The sequence below is a fragment of the Bos indicus x Bos taurus genome, chromosome 16 (assembly GCF_003369695.1).
Source record: "Bos indicus x Bos taurus breed Angus x Brahman F1 hybrid chromosome 16, Bos_hybrid_MaternalHap_v2.0, whole genome shotgun sequence".
In the NCBI taxonomy this organism is placed as follows: domain Eukaryota; kingdom Metazoa; phylum Chordata; class Mammalia; order Artiodactyla; family Bovidae; genus Bos; species Bos indicus x Bos taurus.
Window position 1 is genome coordinate 76,432,909 of NC_040091.1, and position 21,000 is coordinate 76,453,908.

At 41.4% G+C, this 21,000-nt stretch overlaps 1 protein-coding gene across 2 annotated transcripts in view; it reads left to right on the forward strand.

The window, feature by feature from the left end:
* Positions 1–21,000, forward strand: part of NEK7 (NIMA related kinase 7) — a 138,296-nt gene that overhangs the window by 99,258 nt on the left and 18,038 nt on the right. For both annotated transcript variants that reach the window (XM_027565789.1, XM_027565790.1), the window contains 3 exons: positions 1,844–1,952; positions 2,835–2,942; positions 18,435–18,529. In XM_027565789.1, the coding sequence (XP_027421590.1) occupies positions 1,844–1,952; positions 2,835–2,942; positions 18,435–18,529 (312 nt within the window). The remainder of the gene's footprint in view (positions 1–1,843; positions 1,953–2,834; positions 2,943–18,434; positions 18,530–21,000) is intronic.

Below are 21,000 nucleotides of genomic sequence, written 5' to 3' on the forward strand. Positions count from 1 at the left end.
TAGCATTATATTGATGCCAGTTCATTGTTAAAATCTTTTAACTTGTTGAAAGAAACAGTCCTTGGCCTGATCACATCTTCCATTTTGAGGGCAGTTTTCTCATTGTGCCCTGTTTTTAATATACAATTTATTTTTTAATAACAGAACTTTAAAGGTAAACTGTCAGGTTAATTATAATTATGATGATTTCAGAATCTATATTGAAGCATAAAATTATTCTTTCATGGTCTGATACTTACATGATATGGTATATTTATTTTTGAATGAAAAGAAGCCTGTTCCCCATCTTCCTGTTGACATCAAACGGTCTTCTGATATGCTAATCCAGCGTCAGGGAGAGCACATAGACAGGCTTTATTTGGACTCATTCCAAGTCGGAAAGAAAATTATGTGTCTAAAACTGATTTTGCAGTGTTGCCCTCATAGACTGAAAACCGATGCTGATGCAGGCTGCCGTTAATAAGATTTAACACTGAAACATGATCTGGGAGGTTTTTTCCATTTTAGTAATAACCCTGATCTGCTTTTTACCTGGTCATTTGATTGTTACTTATTTTTTGTTTTTTTGCTACTGAGGTAGTAGTCATTGAAGTTGCTAATAAGTTCGTTTCTGTAGTACGAGTTACGATAAAGATTACCCTGAAGTGATTTGCTTTTCCTTGAAGAGCTCTCCTTTGGTGCGCTGAGTGCACGTGAGTCAGTAGACCTGATCCTGTGCTGAGCGCGAGGTAGGCACGCTGGCAGCTCTCTTTCCCTGTCTTGTTTTTCCTTTCAACCCGCCCTCACCTGCTCACAGGGGCAGGGACTGACAGAGTGTGTTGTGTTGGGATCATCTGAAATACCATTTCTCCATATTCAGTTACAAAAAAAATCAAAACAGTTGAACTTTCTAAAATGTCACGTCATCAGATAAAGTGCATTAAAGCACATGTTTAAATGTTGATGTCTATGTAAACATTAAAAAGTTAAAATTGTCTGAAAATTTGTTTAAATGCAATACTTTTTCATGTTGGTCATTTACAAATTTTGCTAAGAAACCAGTTGCATTTTTGGTTTTGAAAAATAATTTTTATGTAAAGAATCCTTACAAATCCTATGAAATGAAACTAAGGACTTTGTTCTTGAATTAGCATATTATTAGTATATTCTTCCAGCACATATAATGCAGAAAAATGGGCACACATATGTCCCTTGGGTTTTGCAGTTACTCCGTTACGGCCCCTCTACGCATGATGGTGCGGTCTTTCCGGACTAGGCTGCTCACGCTCAGCTTGCTGCCCTGGTCTTCCTCTCATGTTTTGCTCCCATGTTTAGTTTTATTTGTTCAAAGCAAAGTGCAGGTTTGACTTGGAATATGCAGTGGAAATATTCATGAAAGTTTTCATGCAATTCCCTCTTATTTATTTAATTTTTAATAAATTAAGTGATATTTCAAATCACCAAGGGTGGTTCAGTATTTAAAAGGAATTCTACTTCACTACCTTCTGTCAAGAGAAGCCCTGTCTTGTAATGAACATAATTACCTCCAGGTCTCTAGACTTTCTTACTCTGGCTATTCTTAAATTTGACATCCTTCTTTTTGATAAGAAATCACCTTATATGGATGTTAAAATTTTGAAACAGGTGGACATCACAGAGATGTAGCCTGATACGGCCTATGCTGACTTTAGATACAGTCGGGAGAAATTTAAGGTAGGATATCAGGTACAAATCCTGGTATCATTTCACTATGAAAAATCATTTGTTTTTTAGCTTCTAATAGATGAGAATAGGTGTTTTTCTGACTTAAGTCAGAATCTAGTTTGAAATTTTTTTTTAATCTTCTTTTTAATTTTTTAAACAGCATTTTAAGAAACAAAAGAGGCTAATTCCTGAAAGGACCGTTTGGAAATACTTTGTGCAGCTGTGCAGTGCGTTGGAGCACATGCATTCTCGACGAGTCATGCACCGGGGTGAGTCCAGGCTTGTGAAGCTTTTCATGTTGTTGTAAAGGTCACAGGGCACTGGGCAGTTTACGAATAAATTCCTTCCAGCCATTGTGTTATCATGCTTTCCTAGGTGATTTATTTCCAAATTATAATCTTATTAATACTAGAATGATAAGCCTTTAAGTAAAGCCGTACTTGGTTTTAAATAAGAATGAGAATTAGTTATTTTTCTATTTAACTTTTTTTTACTGATTATGTTGGTAAAAGTTAAAAAATAAAATAGATGCAGGAAAGCAGTTGAATATGCATAAGTAAGAGTTGTTTTTTCCTTTTTAGTGAACAGTATACCTTATAGCTACTTAGATTTTTAATGTTCAGCATTCTCTGGTAATGTATTCATGATTCTCAGTCAAATGGTCAGACCAAATGTATGAAGGTTACATCACTGAGGCATGAATCCCTTCATTTTGGGATGTAAAAAATTTCAGTACAGTTGACATAAGCAATTAAAATAACATCATCTAAGTAATTATCTGCATCTGTTTTGATTTTATATTTTATGTAAACATGTCAATAAATTACTATTTAGTAGGATGTTTAAAACTGATAGAAGGGCACGCATTTATTTTGTGCTTTGAATTTCACAGAAATTCATTTGAAAATGAAAAAAATGCATTTTAAATGAAAATTAATAGTGCTTATCATCCTGTATTGATGATTGTCTATCAAAGGACCGAGAACTCAGAAATACTAGGATATGTGAACGTTACTCAAAATAAATAACTGGTTCAGAATTCAAACTGACTTTTTAACTGATATTTAAAGTTCTACAATGAGAAGTATTTTTAATCCCTTGAATATACTTCCACTGACATCATTTTTCACCCAGTGCCTTTTAATCCACAGATATAAAACCAGCTAATGTGTTCATTACGGCCACTGGGGTGGTCAAGCTTGGAGACCTTGGGCTTGGCCGTTTTTTCAGCTCCAAAACCACAGCTGCACATTCTTTAGGTAAGAGACACAATATAATTTCAGTTATCTATCTGCTTCCCTCCACCCCACCCACGTGATTAAAATATAAGGGACATACGAATTATATGCCAGCTCTTACCATCTAAATACTAATCAACATTTTAAAAATCCTCAGGTCCTGAGCTGAAACCTATCAGGTAAAATGCGTCCATTCATGTGACACTTGGACACTTCTCTTTGACCATCAGGCAGTCACTTAGTAAAAGAAAATGCCAGTGAACAAATCTAGTTTTAACTGTTGGCATGGACCCTCCCTTTTATTTTATGTTTGATAATATTAAGACAGTATGAAGAATAAACCATATCTTAAAGACCTCACCTGACCATTTAAAAATGTTAGAGTAGTTTGCAGATTTATTAAAGTAGCGTTCATGGTTGTGATTACTCGGGGGAGACCTACAGATGATTTGTGGCTCAGGAGGAAATACTCCCCTAAAGTGTAAAAGTACAAGTAGAAGACACTTGTAATTTACTGATTCTAGAGCGGATAACATACCAGTGTCCTTTGTACCTAAAACAGAACTGAAGGTAGCTAGTCCAACTTTACCTTGATGTAAACTGGTTTTCCATTAACATAGCAATTACTGGGAAGAAATAATTTTTAGATTGAATAACTTAAAGGGAATGATAGAGTTTCTCCTAAAAGTTTTCAAATCATAGTTTCCTTGTAACATAAGACAAAATGGTAACCATCAAATAAGAATTAAGATAAAAATAATTTGGCTTTAATTTAATGATACCTCATCTTTGGTGTCATAATTTCATTGAAAACAATTGATTTTTTAAAATTAAGTTACTGGTTTTAAGTGAGAAATAAAAATTAAATGGTCTAATGAGGAATGAGTTTCACTAAATGACAAAATAATAAAACGAGCCAAATTAAGTGACTGGACATTTTTAAAGCTTTCTGACTTTTGTCGCTGAGGCTCTTTGAGGCCTTGAACCTGTCGCTTGATTCTCCTGCGTCCAGGATGGCCCTTAGGAAAGATAACCCACGTTGACTTTGTCACTCACCTGAACGGAATGTTCTAACAGCACTCTGTCAGTAATCTCTTATACTTAAAAACGCTGGGTCATCATTACACACACACACGCACGCACGCATGCACAACTGCACGTGCCCTTAGCTCCTGCACAGGCATGTGTACTGTGTACATGCTGCTCTGCAGGCTGTCGCTCTGCACACACGTGTGTGTGTTCCTGCACACGCGTGTGTACTGTACATGCTGTTTTGCGGCTGTCACTCTGCACGTGCTGTAGTTGCCTGACCCTGAAGATCCAGCATTATTACGTGAAACCAGTTTTGGTTTCACAGACCTTACAGTTTTGGAAGTGTACTCCTTTAGCTTGCCCGCCACTGCTGCTTACAGGTGTTCTCAATGGGTTTACAAATGCATATGCATCTCTAGGTTTAGGTGACGTATTATTCCAAAGTATGTCATTATAGGGAGCAAAATTTTAATAGAAGAATTAAGAATTGCTAATGTCAGTTTTTATCTAAACCAGTTAACTTAGGGTCATGTAGTTGTATGTAGTTCATACGTGTGTGCATGTGCACACACACACGCACATGAATTGGGGATGCCCATCATCATAAAACACTCTGAGGCACACCTGAGGCACAGCCAGTGAGGAAGTAGCAATGAGACTGATTACTTTGACAAATGAATCAATAGGAAAATAATTTCTTTCCCAAGTATTTTTGTTTTCCATGTTATTTTGAGAAAAGTATTCTTAACATAAGAAAACATCTTGTGTTTCTGCCTGTCTTTTCTGTGAAGTAGAAATTTTGATGGTTTGAAACTGAAGTTCACTAAGCAAAGTATGTTGAATATCAAGAATTAAAGTTTGAACTCTAGCCCAACAAGGTGTTTGGACCCAATAAAAATCTTATGTAGAAGGATCAGGAAAAATTCTTCGCTAACAAAGAATATGTATAAAATAACAAGGATAGAAATTATGACACAGACTTAGACAAGTTGACCTTAATTTTTGCTTTTAAAAAATTATTGTCCTCCTGTGTTACTGACTTATACTTTTGTTTTTAAGAGCAAATTTGAAAGATTGTTTTAAAAATAAATACTAAGGATATATGATACAGCACAGGAAAATTTAGCCATTATTTTGTAATAACTTTAGGTAGAGTATAATCTATAAAAATACTGAATCACTATGTTGTACACCCGTTATAAATCAACTGTACTTCCGTTTAAAAAACTAAAAATAAAAGATTGCTTTTAAGAATTGGTTCCAAAAAGTACTTGAAAATGTGGTCACCTATATAAATTTATTTTGCTCACAGAAAATTTGATAAACTCTATACTTTATGTTGATTTTTTTTTTCTGCTTTTGCTGAGGATTAAATCTGTAGGGCATGATTTATTCACAGTTCAGGTCTAAATATTATGAAACTACAAATAAAAGAGATCTGTATGTTCATAAAAGAAAATTCCAGTAAGTTTAGTTTGAATGAATTCTATTCTGGAGCTAAATTTCATTTAATTTTGTAAAGGAGATTTTTTCCAGGAATTTAAGTCCATAGGACAGAAATACCAAGGATTTCTAGAAACATCTTATAATTATGCATTTATATTTTGTTTATTCCAAAATGTCTTTTTTTCCAAAAATCAAATTATTTTCACTTATTTTGACTTAATCATTATAAGGAACACTTACAAAGTTTTTTGTATTTAACAATCCTTAAGAGATTATCAAGTCTTTGAATTTTTTAGTTGTCTCTCCAGTTTCTATCTCTAATATGTATCATTTAATTCCATAACATGTCAACCTGCAGTATAATCTCTGGTTCTGTCACATTTTCTGTAGCAGATAAGGTTGTATAGACAGTCATGTTTCCAGCCAGTTTTCAGAACCAAGTTTTTAACTTAAAAGTACGTCAACATGGAGCAATAATAATTCCTTAAATTTGGGATTAAAAATTACATATCAAAGATAATGTTGCTGGATGTTCAGATCATGTCCAGATCTTCAAAACTGGAGGGAAAAAAAAAATCTCAGAAGCCTTTAGTTTTATTTCTGCCCCCACCATACACACTGTCTCCCAGCCTCTCCACTTTCTTTTCTGTCCTCCTCAAACTGTAAGCACTTCCTCTTTGGACTAGGAAAGGATCCTTCTGTGTTTGTAATATTCCTTTTTAATCCATTATGGTTACCATATTCCCAGCAGAGAAAAATCCTTCTTTAAACACATTATCTGATTATCTTACTTCCTGCAAATCTTCACCTGTTCTCTGTGGCCTAAGGACTGTCATGAAAAGTCCTTGGCTCGGCATTTGGGGTCGTCTTGGGGGGTGTCCTCTGGCCCGCTCCCTCCTTGGCTGCACGCCTTTGTCCATGGTGTCCGCCATACTTTTCTTCTTGCCTTGTTGTGAGTGTGGGACAGAAGGACGTTTGTAGAGGATGGTGGATTTCTGGATTGACCTGCCCGCTGTGCTGTAGGACCTTGGTCAGGCCATTTATTCACTTTTCTCTGGTTCAGTTTCCAGGTTTCTACGAGTAGAAATGTGGGTAGTAACCGTGCTGTGTTCACCAGCCCCTAGCCTAGTCATGAAATGAAGGTAAACGTGTTTTCTGAGCACTGTGGTGTGCTGCATAAATGCCGAGTTGCCTTTGTGACCGTGATGGTGGTGTGGAGGAGACAGAAAAAGAAAGGGGAAGCAGAGAGGGAGGCTATGAGCAATTTATTTCTGCTCTTGAAACAGCTGCACCGATTCATTCAGAAAAAAAAGGTGCCATTCCAGGGTCTGGGTACGTAGGCAAGTCCTCCTCTTGATGGTTCTCACCTTGTGGTGGAAGGAAATAGATGAATAACACGAAGAACTAACAGGGTTTGTTAGCCTGCACATGGAGTGACCAGCAGGGGGAGTATTTTAGAAATGGCACAGCCCCTGCCAGGAGGTGGCATCTGAACGGGGGTGAGAGGGTACAGAGAGGCCCAGGGAGCGACATCCCAGGCTGACCGGGGCGGGCCAGACGAGGGGCTGAAGCAGGGTGGGCGCTTCTGCAGGAGGTTTGCGGGACAGGGGCCTCAGCCACACGTGGGGGTGGCTCGCCCCTTCCCCAAAGCTCAGGGGCCAACCCTTCAGCACTGGCGTGAGGACCCAGCCGTGACCTTCCCCTGTCCTCGGGGTCAGCACGCCCAGTGTGGTCTACTCTCCTCGGGGGCTCCCCTGTGCTGGCCGCTTCTTCTGTGGCTCTTCGACGGCCCCTTAGCATGTGCTTCACAGAGCTGAGCAAAATCTTAACGTCTTTGTGCTTGCCAGCCGAGCACGTGCCACGTTTATCCCTGTGGGTGGTCTGAGCTCTCGTCCCCTTTCCTTTTCTCCGTGGACTCAGTTAAGTCAGATCGTCATTTAGTGCTTGTGTATGCAATTGGACAGAGGGTGTGGCTGGGAGACTCCGAGTTGGAATATACATGTCCCGATGTATAAACTTCACTCTATTCTTTCCTGTTGTTTACCAACCGCACAGATGTAAGACTTGTTGGAAAATGAGTTGTGTGTGTGTGTGTGTGTATCTCTGATTTTATGAGGAGGGCACGTCTCCCCCTTGAGTCAAGCTCTCTCGATAAGGGGCTCCCAGACTTCCCGATAGTGCGCCCCTGCCCCCACGCCCCAGCTGTACCATGACCCCATGGGAATCTCACTGCACAAAACTGAAGTGGAAAGTCCCTGTTACAACCATGGTTCCTCCTGATACTGTCTCTTCTATTTTGTGTTACTAAAAATAACGCTATTTGCAATGCAGTAAATTGATTTCACAACTCATTAATGGCTTATAACCCGCAATTTGGAAAACATTAGTCTGTGTTTACAGTACTTCCGTGCTGTTCCATTTACTTAAGGACTGAGCCCTGTTTTTCTGCCTCCTGTTAGGCAGTCTGCTGGCCGGGCCAGTTCGGGTGGTCAGACAGGACTCAGTCATTCACGGAGCTGCCGGTGCTTATGAGGGCGGGACTCACATATGTGACTGTCCTGCTCACTTCGCAGTCTTTGGGCTCCCTGAGGCCTGGGGGTGGGTGCGAGCTGTGGCTGCAGATTCTTCGCCTTCCAGAGTCCAGGAGCCCGAGGCCCAGGGGTGGGCGGGCTTGCATGCGGGAGGCAGTGAGGTGCTCCTCCGCCCGGCCTGTGGGCACGCTGCATTGGGGCCTGGTGGCATGGTCCCAACGCCACCAGGTCCCCGATTTGCCCCTCACCTCCACCTGGGGTCACCATGTCCCACTCCGCACGCAGCTGAGGAACCTGGGGGGAAGCGCCATTTGTGCCTGCCCTGCACTTGCCTGTTCTCCGTGCCCAAGCCTCAGAAGTGAGCAGGATCCGGAGGTCTTTCTTCATAACCCTCCTGTCGACCCGCAGCTGGGGCTGACATTTCCGGGGAAACGCCCCTTCGAAACTGGAAACTAAAACCTGTGAAGTAGGAACATGGCCGTCAAGGTGTGCGTTTCCTGTTGTCACCTTGGATTATTTTAAAATAATCCAAGTGTATGATTTTTAAAACAAATATATGATTGTTATTCAAGCCATATCAAACTGCCCGTCTTTCCTGTGATACTGACCCAGAGGAATCCTCTCTTGCTCCTCAGTACCAGCAGCCATTGTGGCAGTGAAGATGGGCACAGCAGTTTGATATTTGCAAGCAGTTTGAAGGCACCTTTTCTCCTCTGTCCCGTCACGTTGTGTGGGGGTCGGGTGGTGATCCCTGAGCTCACTCTATTTAATAATGAATCTGCTGCCCCTGACACACCTCCCCTAGAATTCCTGATCCTTATCGTGTTTTTGTTTTTTCCTGTTTTTCTTCGACTTCTTACCTTGGAACACGCTGTGTGACTCACTTACTATGCCTAGTCCTTTGCTTCTCCCTCCCTCACCACATGTATCTTCACAAGGACCGGGGTCTCCGTGGTTTGGGTTCGTACCTCCTGTATCCCCAGTGTATAGTAGAGGACATAGAGTAGATGCTCAGTACCTCCTGAGTGAATGAATTAGAGGCAGGCTGGGCATCAGAGTGTGGATTTAACTAAATCCGTCACAAAACACAGGTTAGAGCACGCTGCAGGAAGCAACAGCAGTCAGCACCGAAGCATATTATTTCTGTGGTTATCCAGAGTCCACTGTGGGCCCAGGTGGCCACCCTGCCTCCACATGGTCACTTGGCATTTCAGGGGCTTCCGTCTCGTGTGATCTTCACAAGGGGAAAAGATCATGGAGAATTCACTTACTGGCTCTCAGTTAAATCTTTCTGCTTGAATGTAACACAGGTTGATTCCCATTCATGTTTTATTGGCTAAAACAAGTCTCGTGTCCATGCCCATCTTAAAGGAGTGGACATAGTAATTCCCCCGTGCGTCCAGGAAGAGGAGAACCAGAAGCAGCGAGGACCATGAGCTGGAGGGAAACGCCTGGGTTTTTTTTTTTTTTGTATGATTTGTCCTCTTTCTCTCCTTGTTTATTTTTGTGACATATTTTGTAGCTATTGCACCTGAAGAGTACTTAGCTCTCTTGATGGGATTGTATGGTGGTAGGGGAGGAGGAGGGAACCATACATGGCTTTGGGGCGTGTCCATCATTCTGAATTCGGTGATTCTGAGCAGAGGGATTATTTTTAAATCCAGAATAATTCATGAGGGATGCTAGAGTCTTGATCCCTGGTGAGTTTTCTCTTTATCAATAAATCTATGATTTTCCCTCCTGGACATACACATGATCAGTTCAGTCGCTCAGTCGTGTCCGACTGTTTGCAACCCCATGGACTGCAGGCCTCCCTGTCCATCACCAACTCCTGGAGTTTACTCAAACTCATGTCCACTGAGTTGGTGATGCCATCCAACCATCTCATTCTCTGTCATCCCCTTCTCCTCCCACCTTCAATCTTTCCCAGCATCAGAGTCTTTTCCAGTGAGTCAGTTCTTTGCATCAGGTGGCCAAAGTATTGAAGTTTCAGCTTTAGCATCAGTCCTTCCAATGAATATTCAGGACTGATTTCCTTTAGGATGGACTGGTTGGATCTCCTTGTTATCCAAAGGACTCTCAAAGAGTCTTCTCCCACACACCAGTTCAAAAGCATCAATTCTTTGGCGCTCAGCTTTCTTTGCCCAACTCACATCCATACATGACTACTGGAAAAACCATAGCTTTGACTAGATGGACCTTTATTGGCAAAGTAATATGCTGTCTAGGTTGGTCATAACTTTTATTCCAAAGAACAAGCATCTTTTCATTTCATGGCTGCAGGCACCATCTGCAGTGATTTTGGAGCCCAAAGAAATAAAGTCTGTCACTGTTTCTACTGTTTCCCCATCTATTTGCCATGAAGTGATGGGACCAGATGCCATGATCTTCATTTTCTGAATTTTGAGTTTTAAGCCAGCGTTTTCACTCTCCTCTTTGATCAAGAGACTCTTTAGTCCTTCTTCACTTTCTGCCATAAGGGTGGCGTCATCTGCATATCTGAGGGTATTGATATTTCTCCCAGCAATCTTGATTCCAGCTTGTGCTTCATACACATGATGAGAACCTTATTTTGGCAAATTTAAAACATTTATAAGAAAAATTTTTACCAAGCTTCAAACATCAACTGTGAACTGAGTGCCATGTAGCATGTGACCTGCTTTCTCTTCTCTGTCCCTAATTTGAGTCTTTAAAGCGGTTGTGATTACCTGGTTTAGGGTCCTTAGCAGTCAGTGAACAACCAGTGTGCTTTTAAATTATACAAGATCATCATTTTATCCTTTCATTTGTCTTACTGTAAATATACTGGCTTCTCCCTCCACCCCGCCCCCCCCCAAAAAAAAAACCCTCAAAGACTGAACTGATCCCATCCCCAGACTGTCCAGTGAACTTGCAGAGGTCATGGATGCTTCAGGTCACAAGCTTTTCCGTCTCTTGGCCTGCAGCTGACTCAGCACGTGGACTTGGCCCAGGCGGTGTGTGAATCGTTAGCGCATTCATGTCAGATTCCTATTGCTGCCCTAACAAATTCCCACAAATGTAGTGGCTTAACACAACAGAGATGTACGGCTTTTACAGCTCTGTGGGTCAGGATTCCAGCATTGCTCTCCCTAGACTGCCATCAAGGCGTCTTTGGAATTGCTCTTTTCTGGAGTTTCAAGAGGAGACTTCTCCAGGTTGTAGCGAAGCCAGGTCTTTGGTCTTGCAGGACCAAGGACCCTGTCCCTTTGCCGTGTCACCTGAGTATGCGTGTCAGCTCCTAGAAGCAGCTCCTTGTGGGCATGACCTCCACCTCCTTGCTCCGTCTTCACAGCCAGCGTGGCAGGTGTAGACCCTTGCACATGGCATAGACAGTCCTGGGTGGTCTCCCTGTTTTCAGGTCCATCACCTTCCACCTGCAAAGTTCTTTTGCCATGTAACATGACGCACATGGGTGTAACCCCAGGGATGAAGATCTGCCTGCTCCCTGGTTTAGTCCACTTGACAGTCTTAGCCCTAAAACCGGATGAGGTGATATGGTTTTGGTCAGAGGTTTCGATTGATATTTATATTACTGAAATTCAGTGCTTTCTTTTTTAGGCACATGTTTTAGCATTAAAATTTCACCTTTTTTTAAATTATACACCTTTATTGGTGATCAGATCAGATCAGATCAGTCGCTCAGTCGTGTCCGACTCTTTGCGACCCCCATGAATTGCAGCACGCCAGGCCTCCCTGTCCATCACCAACTCCCAGAGTTCACTCAGACTCATGTCCATCGAGTCAGTGATGCCATCCAGCCATCTCATCCTCTGTTGTCCCCTTCTCCTCCTGCCCCCAGTCCCTCCCAGCATCAGAGTCTTTTCCAATGAGTCAACTCTTCGCATGAGGTGGCCAAAGGACTGGAGTTTCAGCTTTAGCATCATTCCTTCCAAAGAAATCCCAGGGCTGATCTCCTTCAGAATGGACTGGTTGGATCTCCTTGCAGCCCAAGGGACTCTCAAGAGTCTTCTCCAACACCACAGTTCAAAAGCATCAATTCTTCGGCGCTCAGCCTTCTTCACAGTCCAACTCTCACATCCATACATGACCACAGGAAAAACCGTAGCCTTGATTAGACGAACCTTTGTTGGCAAAGTAATGTCTCTGCTTTTGAATATACTATCTAGGTTGGTCCTAACTTTCCTTCCAAGGAGTAAGCGTCTTTTAATTTCATGGCTGCAGTCACCATCTGTAGTGATTTTGGAGCCCAGAAAAATAAAGTCTGACACTGTTTCCACTGTTTCCCCATCTATTTCCCATGAAGTGATGGGACCAGATGCCATGATCTTTGTTTTCTGAATGTTGAGCTTTAAGCCAACTTTTTCACTCTCCACTTTCACTTTCATCAAGAGGCTTTTTAGTTCCTCTTCACTGTCTGCCATAAGGGTGGTGTCATCTGCATATCTGAGGTTATTGATATTTCTCCCGGCAATCTTGATTCCAGCTTGTGTTTCTTCCAGTCCAGCGTTTCTTATGATGTACTCTGCATATAAGTTAAATAAACAGGGTGACAATATACAGCCTTGACGAACTCCTTTTCCTATTTGGAACCAGTCTGTTGTTCCATGTCCAGTTCTAACTGTTGCTTCCTGACCTGCATACAAATTTCTCAAGAGGCAGATCAGGTGGTCTGGTATTCCCATCTCTTGAAGAATTTTCCACAGTTTATTGTGATCCACACAGTCAAAAGCTTTGGCATAGTCAATAAAGCAGAAATAGATGTTTTTCTGGAACTCTCTTGCTTTTTCCATGATCCAGCAGATGTTGGCAATTTGATCTCTGGTTCCTCTTACCTTTTCTAAAACCAGCTTGAACATCAGGAAGTTCACGGTTCACGTATTGCTGAAGCCTGGCTTGGAGAATTTGGAGCATTACTTTACTAGCATGTGAGATGAGTGCAATTGTGCAGTAGTTTGAGCATTCTTTGGCATTGCCTTTCTTTGGGATTGGAATGAAAACTGACCTTTTCCAGTCCTGTAGCTACTGCTGAGTTTTCCCAATTTGCTGGCATGTTGAGTGATACATGTTTACTTTTCAAGGGAGAAAATATCACACTTGTCATAATCAAAGTTTCTAGCAAGAAAGTTGTTTTCTAGCATTACTATTAATTTATTAGCAGTTCTGTTTTTCTAAATTATTTACAAATGCTTATTTAATTCTCAGGGGGTGTCTCTCTTTTGTGCTTTTGAGTACATCATGGACAGGAATATAAGAGATAGTAATTTTAACAAAACTTAGAGAAACCACCATGAAATATAACATTATGTACTCCAAAGGTGTATATAATTAAGAGTAGTTATCTGTTATTCAGGCAAATCCATTTGCACCAAAGTTGCATTTATTGTATACAGTGAAGTGTTTCCTGTCTCACTGCTTGTTCTAGTGAAAAGAAAGGGAAAAAAAAAAAACGCTTCATCATGTTCTAATGCGGCATTTTACTTGCTTTCTTAATGTCTCCCAGAAGAGCAAAGATGGAGAATTTTCTTTTTGCGTGTACATGTGTGATTTAGTTATTACATATGCTTGCTGCACTGCCTGAGGATGGAAGGGGTTTTTACAAAGCACTGGCTACAGTGCTCTGAGACTGGTCCTCCTGCTGGACAAATATTTGAAACCCCTTGGGGGCAATTGTGATGTCGTTGTTGTTTGTGTTACAGGATTATTTGAACTCCTCTTTGCTATTCAGAATGAGACAATGGTTCTCTGATTTTGTGATGCTGCCAGCAGGGTAAACGCATGGCCGCCGTTCAGCCAGCCTCAGAATTTTCACACTGGGGTCTCTTGAGTGTACAATTCATGTTCCCCACACTATTTCCGAGTGTGATACATCCTCTGATTGCAACTTAGAAAATTAGTGTTCTTGAACCAGGCATGAAAGCAGTTTGATTTCTGGTGCCAAGTGCCACCTGTGGTCACTCGCCTGTTGTTCCCGCACCTTCCCTAGCACCTCTCTGTGGGCTCTCCTTGGCTGGTCTCCCTTCAGTTCAGTGTGGATGGAGCCGTAAAGACAGCATATGCTTGGTCAGTATTGAAGGCTACTTGCACTGGTTTATTTTTAACTTTCAGTCCTTTCTTGACTTAAATCATCACGCTGGGAGGAAGCTGTTATCTAATTGTAAACTGTGCATGGTTAACCTCTCAACTACCATCACAAGTATTTATTTGAAGCAGAGGAGCTGCAGAGAAGCACTGATCTCTGACCCTCACCCGTGGCCTTTCGTGTGTACATGCTGAGACTTGTAGAAGAGTTCTCTGCTTCTTAATTTGGAAAGATTCAGATTTTTTTTTCCCAGTCATGTTTCACAGTGGTCACTTTTAACAAAATAACTGTTAAAGTGCAATGGACAGGATGACTTGGCTGGATTCTAGGTCCATACCTTACTGGCTTTGTCACCTTTGGCAGATGACCTGACTTCCTTATGCATCCTCTCTACAACAAGATAATAGTGGGAATATCTCATGAAATGGCCCCCATTTCTCTAGCCAGTGAGCCCCATGAGGGGCTTAGCCTTTTCTGTCTCGCCAGCACTTTGAACAGTGCAGGGGGACCTGATAAACATTGTTGAAAGCTCAGCAAGATAATACACGTGCTCCATTTAACACAATGCCTGGACAGAGAAACAGTAACTGTAAAATTATCTGGGTTTTAAATGTTATCAGTTACACTGGAAAGAAGAAAAATTTATTTAATAAATGTCTCTCATAGAAGAAATATTAATCTACTTCTGAGACATTCTGTACTGACCTGAGATAATACTCCTTACAATTAAGTAAATTTGGCCTCTCTCCATGAAGTCTGCCAACATAATTTCTGGGTTGACATACGAGTATGAAGGAAAAAATGAAAGTTAATTCCTATTCCCTGAAGTTGTGTGGGGGGTGGTGCGCACACATGTTTAAATCAAATTGATGTTTAAGATGAGTTGTGTCCTTTCAGTTTTCCCAACAAGGAATGTTCCAAGCTTTCTTTTCTGCAGTTTATTCTAAGAAGCAACATTTCTAAACTGACTTGTTTGTACCCTAGTCAGCTGTCCTAGGTGATAGTTTAAAATAGGAATATATTACTTTTCTCCACTTCACTTTTCCTATGGGCATTTGTACAATTTTTAAGAGGGCTACCAAATTTAGAGCAAAGGGATCTCAGAAATGAGCTCATCTTCCTCATCACTGCATCTTACAGATGAGGTGAGTGAGTAGAAAGAGAACTTTAGAGGTCCTGGCTAGCTCATGGCAAAGGTAAGATGTGAAACATATTTCCTGACCTCTGACTGGTTTTTCCTTCCCTCCCTTAAACCAAACAGAAAAATTAGCAGCCCAGATCTAACCATATAAAAAGACATTTCAGTGGTTCCATCATTTTTTCTCGTTCAAGTCTTTGCAGCAATGGCAGTGCTAAATGTTTAGCTTAGCTAAACTATTGGGAAAATTCTGTATGTAACTTATTCTGATGAAATGTAAGTTATTAACTATTTTAGTCACATATTCTGTAATAGCAGTTTAGCAGAATTCTTTGGCTCTCTTAACATATTGTAGAACTTGTGAACATCAGTCTTCATTTGTACAGGGGTACATTTTCGAACGTATTTATTGTTAATAGAGTGCTTTCCGTGTAAAACTCTTCTATATAGCTAGAATAAGTCAATTAACGTAATGAAAAGTTTTAAAAAATATATATTTGAATGACTGTCTTACTATGTTTTAAAAAAAGGTCAGATAGCATTTTCATTTCTTTAACCATTTTTGTCTGGTCTCGGCCTTTCTGCTTTTTGTGGCGTTTTCATCCATTCCTCGCTTCTCCTGTCGGGAGGTTGAAATGACCCAAGTTCTTGCTGTGGTGAATTCCGTTCCCGTCGTGCGGGCCCGCGGTGGAAGGGCGAGCGCGCCGCGCGTCCCGCCCTCTGAGGCTCCTCGCGCTCAGGGTGTCGCGTGGTCCCTGTAAGGTCTCCTCACGTCCCTGCGCACCTCCGCCTTGTACCGCTGTTAGGGAGTCTCCACATGCTGGAGGCAGCACAGCTGTCAGGATTTTGTTTTTTAAGAAGCGTTTTTAGGAAATAATCATATATTCATTAAGTTTGAAACATGGAGATGCAACGCATCTCACCTTCTCCTAGTGCTTGAAATTCTGCGGGCTGCCTGTCAGGTGGAGGGGGCGAGGGTGGGTCCTTGCTGGGCAGGGACCCCGCCTGTGCTCAGGTCGGTGTCCAGGACAGGGCGCCCGGTGGAGAGCAGCGCCCCACTCGGCGCTGGGCGCGGCCCCGTGGCACCTTCCTCCTCACTGCCGACGACGCAGTGTCGTTACCTGAGGTGTCACCCAGCAAGGCGAGTCGCCCGCTCAGATTTCCACTCTGAGATGGGAGCAGGACACACAGAACGGAAGGAGGAGGCATTCTGGGCTAAGTGCGGTTCTACTGGTCGCTTATAGGCCGAGTTGGCTCCAGAGAACCAGCGTCGAGTGGAAGCCGCGGCTCGGGCTGCAGGTGCAACGGTTGCCCGTGACCCCCCGCAGCGCCCCGGAAGCGACTCCTCTGTGCCTTGAGCGCTTTCCCCGTCTCAGATGCAGTGTCCTGTAGCCCCTACCGTCATCCGGCCTCCCTGCCCCTGGGCTTGAGAGCCGGCGGCAGCGGCGGCGGTGGGCGGCACGTGGGCCCTGTGCAGCGGCCCAGGTGTGATGCCAGGGCAAACGCGAGCGTTTCTTCATCCATCTTGCACATTCACCTCAGAGCCCTGAGGTATAAGCAGGTTTCCCTGAGCTAATCACCTTCGCTTCTGGTAAACCCTGAACCTTCACGCCTCAGTGTTTTCCGTCGCCTCCCCCCGTGGATTCCGGGGAGCCCCTCTCTGCGGGTCACGGCTCTCCGCCCCGGGCCCTGGACCGGGAGCTGAGGCACAGCCGCTTGTCACCCGAGCCGCACCCGCCGCCTCCGTCAACCGCGTGCGTCCAGTCAGCCCACCGTCGGTGTCGCCGCTGAAGACGGGCGAGAGGGCAGCCGCGGAGCGAGTGTGTGTCCGACTCTGGGATAGTGCACGTTCTTCACACCTAGCCGTTTCCACAGGTTGTCTGGCTTTTCTCCTCCCGACGGGAATCGGCAAATTTACTCGTCTTCGCGGGAAATGCTGCAGTTAAATCATTGATGTCTCGTCTGCCTCTGATAGCATCCGAACGTGTCATACTTTATTTCATTGCCTTTTATCCTCCTGTTTGCACACTCCTTTTTTCATTTCCTCATTTTTATGAATACCTCCCCTTCCATCCATTCTGATTAGGGCCATCCATTAGTAGGAAGAAGGGGTTCCAGTGTCTCTAGGATTTCCTGCGCAGGGATGGTTCCGTGGAGTTTTCCCCTTTTAGCCCAGTGTCGGCTCGGCTCACAGCGTGTGTAACGCCGTCCTTGGGGAGGAGGATGTGCTTGCGCACGGCGCCATGACTTTGTCGGGTCCACCCTTGTTCCCTCTGCCCGAACACCCCTGTTGAGCATCCTGAGTTACACTCTCACGAGACCTACTGTGAACTCCTAGGGAGTTCTTGGGAGAAGAGGGAGAAAGAGCTTTTCTCTGTGAGTAGCAGCACAGTTTGGTAGCTGTTGCCTCAAGCAAGTAAGCTTTCTAAATTTTGTCTCAAACTTCGATTTTCTATTTGGCAAAAAGCCTTAGGCAAAATGAGGGTGAAATAATAGCCATCTAAGTTTGAGATTTAAGATTCTCCCTTCAAAAGTTACTTAAAAGTTTCTGCCCTTGAAAATATAATGTGAATGTCTTATTTAAGACATTTAATAAATATTAAATATATTAAAAAGAAAGCGTATTCAAAACAAGCTAACATCGAAACAAACCCCAAATTATCCAGGGCACCTTGTGTCTATAAAGGTCTCAGTAGTAACAGCCTGAGACGTTCTTCCAGAGATGTCATTGGCCTTTCACATATGTTATTATATAGCCCTTTGATATACAAAATTCTGTTTTATTCTTTCTAAAGTGGGAGTTAAGTAAGGTACTGACGGTTGGTGATTATATTTGTAATTTTAAGAATCACAATAGTATTCTAAGGTATGTTTCTGTAAAAGTTGATAGGTATGCTTTATACACACTCCACCAATTGTTATGTGTTACTATGTATTTTAAAATCACTATATTGTCATGCTTATTTGGGACATACAAGCCATGTTAAAAATTAAGAATGAAACAAGTGTGAGCCACTTAGTAGATTTTGTTAGAATTCTTTCTGTACTCCTTAGACTCTACCTGAATTAAAGAAAGCAAGTGGCACTCACCACCTCCGTTTTAATGTGGGACAGATGTAAGTGTGCTATTCAGGATCAAGGAGAAAAGAGGACATTTAAAGGTTCTGGAGTATGCCCAGAACAGTGTTCTAATCTTAATCAATTTTTTTGATGCCATTTTAATCTAAAATTTTGGATGTAATTTCTTATCACAGCTGCATCTTCATTTTTGTCCTCCTCTTGTTCCGTCTGCTTTCTTTCTGCAGTGGGTACACCTTATTACATGTCTCCAGAGAGAATACACGAAAACGGGTACAACTTCAAGTCTGACATCTGGTCCCTTGGCTGTCTACTGTATGAGGTAGGCAATGCTGGTAAATTCCGTACACTGACGTGCTTTTACTTACTGGAGTGTGTTTCCCCTGTCCTTTTAGTATATAGTTATTTTTTTTCCTAGGTGGTGTTTAAGAATTAGCTTTTTAATTATGAGGAAGTTAATTCATTGACTTAGTAACTGGTTTTATAATGTAGTTTAGTAACTACACATTTATTTTCTCCAATATAATTTTAAATTGTTTCCTTTTGATCAGAGTTTAATTTCTTAAATGTTTTTTATGTTAATATAATGTTGCTTCATAATCTTACTATAAAAATATACATTTGAACATCTATTAAAAACCAACTTGCCCATGCATGGCTGGAGAGATAACAATGGAATGGATTTAAAATATGAAAGCATGGTAAATATCTTTATCAATTTTTTTAAAACTTTTATGTAGAGTAATTCAGCTTTCAGGATAGTTTATAGAGAGATAATTCTTCTAGGTTATTCTTCTAGTTTAGTTTCTGTGAGTAACACTTTGTATTGGTAAAGCTCGGTGAAATTCTCTCAACTGTTCTGCTGGTGATAATTTATCAAAGAAAGATGGAATTATGTAGACAGGTCCTCTAGCAAGTATTGCAGTGTGACAGTTTGGGTGAATAGAAGAAAGCATGCTCTGAGCACGTTTGATACTCGTTATAGAGTAATGGTGTAAGAGAAGGCTCAAGCCAGGGACTTCTTTAATTGAATGGTAATTTTCTTCGGAATGTGGGCTTCTAGTCAGTGCTGTTCACTAAACATTAGCCTACATCTACTCTTTTAATAAAATAAAATGAAGGAAAATAATACATGGAATCCTTTTCATATTTTAAGACATAGAAAGGAAGTCTAAAGTGGATAGATAGAAACCAGTGTATTTGTTACTATTTTCTGTCTCCTGTCTTTCGGCTTAAATAAAATATGATGAGATCATGTATTTTAATTGTTCCACCTTTACTTGGAAGTAGAGCATCAGAAGGTTTTTTAAAATGTGTGTCATAATCTTTAATTATTGTTTACAGATTGAAGGTCAGACTTCCTTAATGTAAGGAACCTGAGATTATTGTGTTCTTCCTACTAAAATAACAACCACTTAGGAGCTTTTAAATGTTCTTAAAGAACATCCCTGGGATAATTTTTTTAAGAAAAGTTATGAATTAGTGATAGAATAAAATACATGTTTGTTTGTATTCACTGTTCACATGAGATTAAAAGAGGTTTATGCTCAGTAATATTATATTCTGTTAATAATTTGGTACAGTGTTGCACTGATTTGACTATGTTGTTATTACAAAGTTTAAAAGGCACTTTGTACATTTTAAAATATTTTATACCTACTTAGGCAACCTTAGATTCTTTCAGGCCATAGTCTAATAAATTATCAAAGCAACATTTTCCCTTTATATACCTCAAAGTAAACTGCAAATTGGTTTCCACTAAGGACAGTAAATTTAGCAATGAAAAAGAAAAAGTTCTGTTGTTATTTGAGAAGTCTGCATAATTCTTTTAGAACCAGGAGATTCCCATATCAAAACTGAAATAATCCTTCACATTATGAATTTGCCTTTGAGAGGCAGCATCCCATTTTTATGTATACTTTAAATGATAACCAAAATAAAAATTATTTCTTTGGATGCTCCTACATTCATGCGTATTATGTGTTGGGAATGATTTTGAGTGAAAGCATTTAATGTGTTAACATTAGTTTTCAGCTCAGAGCATCTTCCCAATTGTTCCATGCAAGTCATTGGGAAGAACTAGAATTTTTTCTAAGGATTTAATTTACTTTGATATTGTATCTCTTTCTAATATAATGTTAATAAAAATGCCCAGAAGTTTATCTTTAAGAAAACTGGTCATAGCATTTCCTAGACATTTTCTATTGTATCCCACTAAGAATTTACCATTCACAACGAAGGAGTGGGAATCCTTTTTTGAAAATGTAATTTAAACTCAGCAAATTAGACTTTCAAATATTTCTGAAACCTCACACACACACACAAAACTGGCAGTACAGTTTTAATTGATATGCAACAAAGTAGACTTTACTAATTAAAATCAAGATGCTGTGCTTTGGCTACACGGACCTTTACATGGAAAAGTAGGTTTTACACATTTCCTTTATTGTTCAGTGCAGCAATCGCATCCTTCCAGGGTTGTAGGTTGGTGGCTTACAGTTCAAAAAAAAGAGAGAGCTGCCACCAGCCCCGAAGACAGACAGTGGGCTCTCGTCCCTCCGACACCCCTAGAATACTAATCAGGGAAGTCGGACCCTGGAGGTCAGGGAGCAAGTCAATCATTCTAGCGATCGTCTCAGTGTGGAGGATCAAATTAGCCTGAAAAATTCAGCTGCTGGGAGGAGAGGGCGAGCAGCTGTCAGGGGCAGCATCGAGATGCACTAATGAACCAGATGAATAGTGCAAAAGCTTGAAAATAAAAACAGGACAGTTGACATTTTTCATCTGTCAAAG